At 51.0% G+C, this 2,373-nt stretch overlaps 1 protein-coding gene across 2 annotated transcripts; it reads right to left on the bottom strand.

The window, feature by feature from the left end:
- Positions 1–544: 544 nt before the first annotated feature.
- ier2b (immediate early response 2b) lies at positions 545–2,373 on the bottom strand. 2 transcript variants are annotated; one of them, XM_085785641.1, is made up of 2 exons: positions 2,166–2,373; positions 545–2,124 (listed from the first exon to the last, which is right to left on the bottom strand). In XM_085785641.1, exon 2 carries the CDS (start codon positions 2,097–2,099, stop codon positions 1,479–1,481), a length of 621 nt encoding a protein of 206 aa, XP_085641767.1. In that variant the 5' UTR covers positions 2,100–2,124; positions 2,166–2,373; the 3' UTR covers positions 545–1,478. The 2 variants fall into 2 exon arrangements, with proteins under 2 accessions (XP_085641767.1, XP_085641766.1); XM_085785640.1 differs by having other exon boundaries at positions 545–2,371.

Below are 2,373 nucleotides of genomic sequence, written 5' to 3'. Positions count from 1 at the left end.
GAGGCTTCATGCCAGGAAGTCTAATGATGATGATGATGATAATGATGATGATGATGACGATGATGAAGGTATCTAATGTTGTGTAACTCTTTTATTGCCCCCCACCACCACCACCACCAGCCTCTCCTCTCCTCTCTCCTCTGAACCGCTGTCAGGAAGGATATGATTCAGATTTGTGTCATAATCCACAGGAAGTGGTACAACGCTGGAACCTGCATGTGTGTGTCTGTGTGTGTGTGTGTGTGTGTGTGTGTATGAGAGAGAGTTTGTTTGTTTGAGAGTGTGTGTGTGTTGTTGCTGGAAGCATGAGATTAGCGGCACGACGCCAGGCCGGCCGGCGCTGGGTCGTACCACCCTCCTCCTCCTCCTCCTCCTCCTGCTGCTGCTGCCTCTTATAAAAGGATTGACCCTGTGACCTGAGGCCTATTATAGACCAGCAGCTCCTTTCATTTCAAAATAAGGTGTGTGTGTGTGTCCTTGTGTGTGCGTGTGTTTTCAGGAACAAACTTCACATTTATGAGAACAAAAGCTCAGGAATCCTCTGTGTGATTTCAACAGTTTTATTACAAATATTTACACCATTAAATCATCATCATTATTATTAGAATTAAAAACACATAAAAAAGCAGCTTTGAATTTGAGGTAAAACGTCGTTGTCGTGTCGTTTTCACAGCTCAGACGTGAACGACGACAACACAAACACACAAAGTTCAGATTACACCATGTGATGTATAGGACAGTCCAGAGCAGTAGTATCGATTCAGCAAAGTCCACTCTGAGTGTGTGTGAGAGAGTTTGTGTGCTCTTCCTCTTTCACTGTTACACTCTGATAACACCACACACAGACAGGAAATTCCCTGGAGTCCACCACCACCAATGTGTGTGTGTCTGTATGAGTGTGTATGTGTATATGAGTGTGTATGTGTGTGGTCAACCGTCTTCTTCTTCTTTTTCTTTTTCTTGTTCTTTTTCTCTGGTTGACTCACATCTCTCTCTGCTGATTCACACATACACACACTTTGAGTCAGCACCAGTCGGACTCATCGAGCTGAAGGTGAATCACCGCGGGGAAACTAAAAAGTTTACTCGACCAGTTCAGTTCAGTTCAGTTCAGTTCCCCTTTTAAAAAAAGTTTCTTCCTCTAAACTTTTTTTTTCTTTTCTTTTCTTCCGGCCTGTAGCTGACTGACTGTCGCTCCCCTCGGCTCGGCTTCGGCTTCTTCTCCTTCTTTCTTTCTGTCTTTCCGTCTTTCTGTCGTCTCCATGTTGGTCTTTACCGGCCGTGGCGCAGCGCCAGTCGGTCGGTAATCCCTCTGTCCCGGGACCCGCCGATGTAGGTCAGGAGGGATCCAGGGATCAAACCTCCCTCATGTGGAGGGGGAGGGAGGGAGGGAGGAGGTTAACGAGGAGTTGAGAGTCACTCCGCTCTCAAAGTCTCACTGTGAAAGCTTTTGTTATTTCTGTCCTTCCTCCATATGTTCAGAAGGCAGGTACAATAACCCGGTTTAGGTTCAGGTTTAGATTGAGACTCAAGGCGGTCAGGGACTCGACCCCGGTCCCAGCGGCCCCAGCAGCGGCGGCGGCGGCTCTGTGGCAGCTGTACCGCTCCTCCCCGGGCTCCAGCCTCGCCCTCTTGCTGGGAAGGAAGTCGGGCGCCGCCGACGCCTTCCCCCGGCGTTTCCTGGACTGCCTGGCCGCCGGGCTGCGGTTCTCTTTGTCCTCTGTGAATTCACCATCACCATCATCACTATCACACCCTTCCAGTTCCTCCTCCACTTCCTCCTTCTCCTCCTTCTCCTTCTGCTCCTTCTGCTCCGAGATCGGCTCTGGCTGGGGCTCGGGTTGTTCCACCGAGCTGGAGCCGGTCTCCATAGGCTGCTCCTTCTCCCACTCTCCCTCCTTCTCCTCTTCCTTCTCCTCCTCCTGCGCCTCTGGAGCCTCGCTCTCCCGGGAGGAGTGGTAGATGTCCCGGGCGGACCTCATGACCAGGGAGAGCAGGAGGCTCCGGTGCAGCCTCAGTCCGCCTCTCTGGGTCCTGGAGGCGTACAGCTTGCTGATCGACACGGCCAAGATCCGTCTGGCTTCGGCGTTCACTTCCATGGCTGCTGCTGCTGCTGCTGCTGCTGTTGTTGTGGTGGCGGCGGCGCTCATTGTTCAGCTGTTTAGTTGTTGTTGTTTTTATGCGTAATTACGCACGGTTGTTTTTGGCACTGTCACACCAAAAAAAATAGACCCAACAAGTTAGAAGATCTCTGTGTGTTGTTGCTGCTGGACTTTACAGCCTCTTCTTCAGTATCTCAGAGTGTGTGTCAGTGCTGCTGCTGCTGCTGTTGTTGCTGCCGCCGCGGTTGTAGTGAAATGAGAGCGTGTGAGT

The sequence above is a fragment of the Trachurus japonicus genome, chromosome 1 (assembly GCF_045865225.1).
Source record: "Trachurus japonicus isolate A0001 chromosome 1, Traja_1.0".
In the NCBI taxonomy this organism is placed as follows: domain Eukaryota; kingdom Metazoa; phylum Chordata; class Actinopteri; order Carangiformes; family Carangidae; genus Trachurus; species Trachurus japonicus.
Note: the sequence above shows the minus strand (reverse complement) of the source record. Positions and strands in the feature narration are given on the sequence as shown.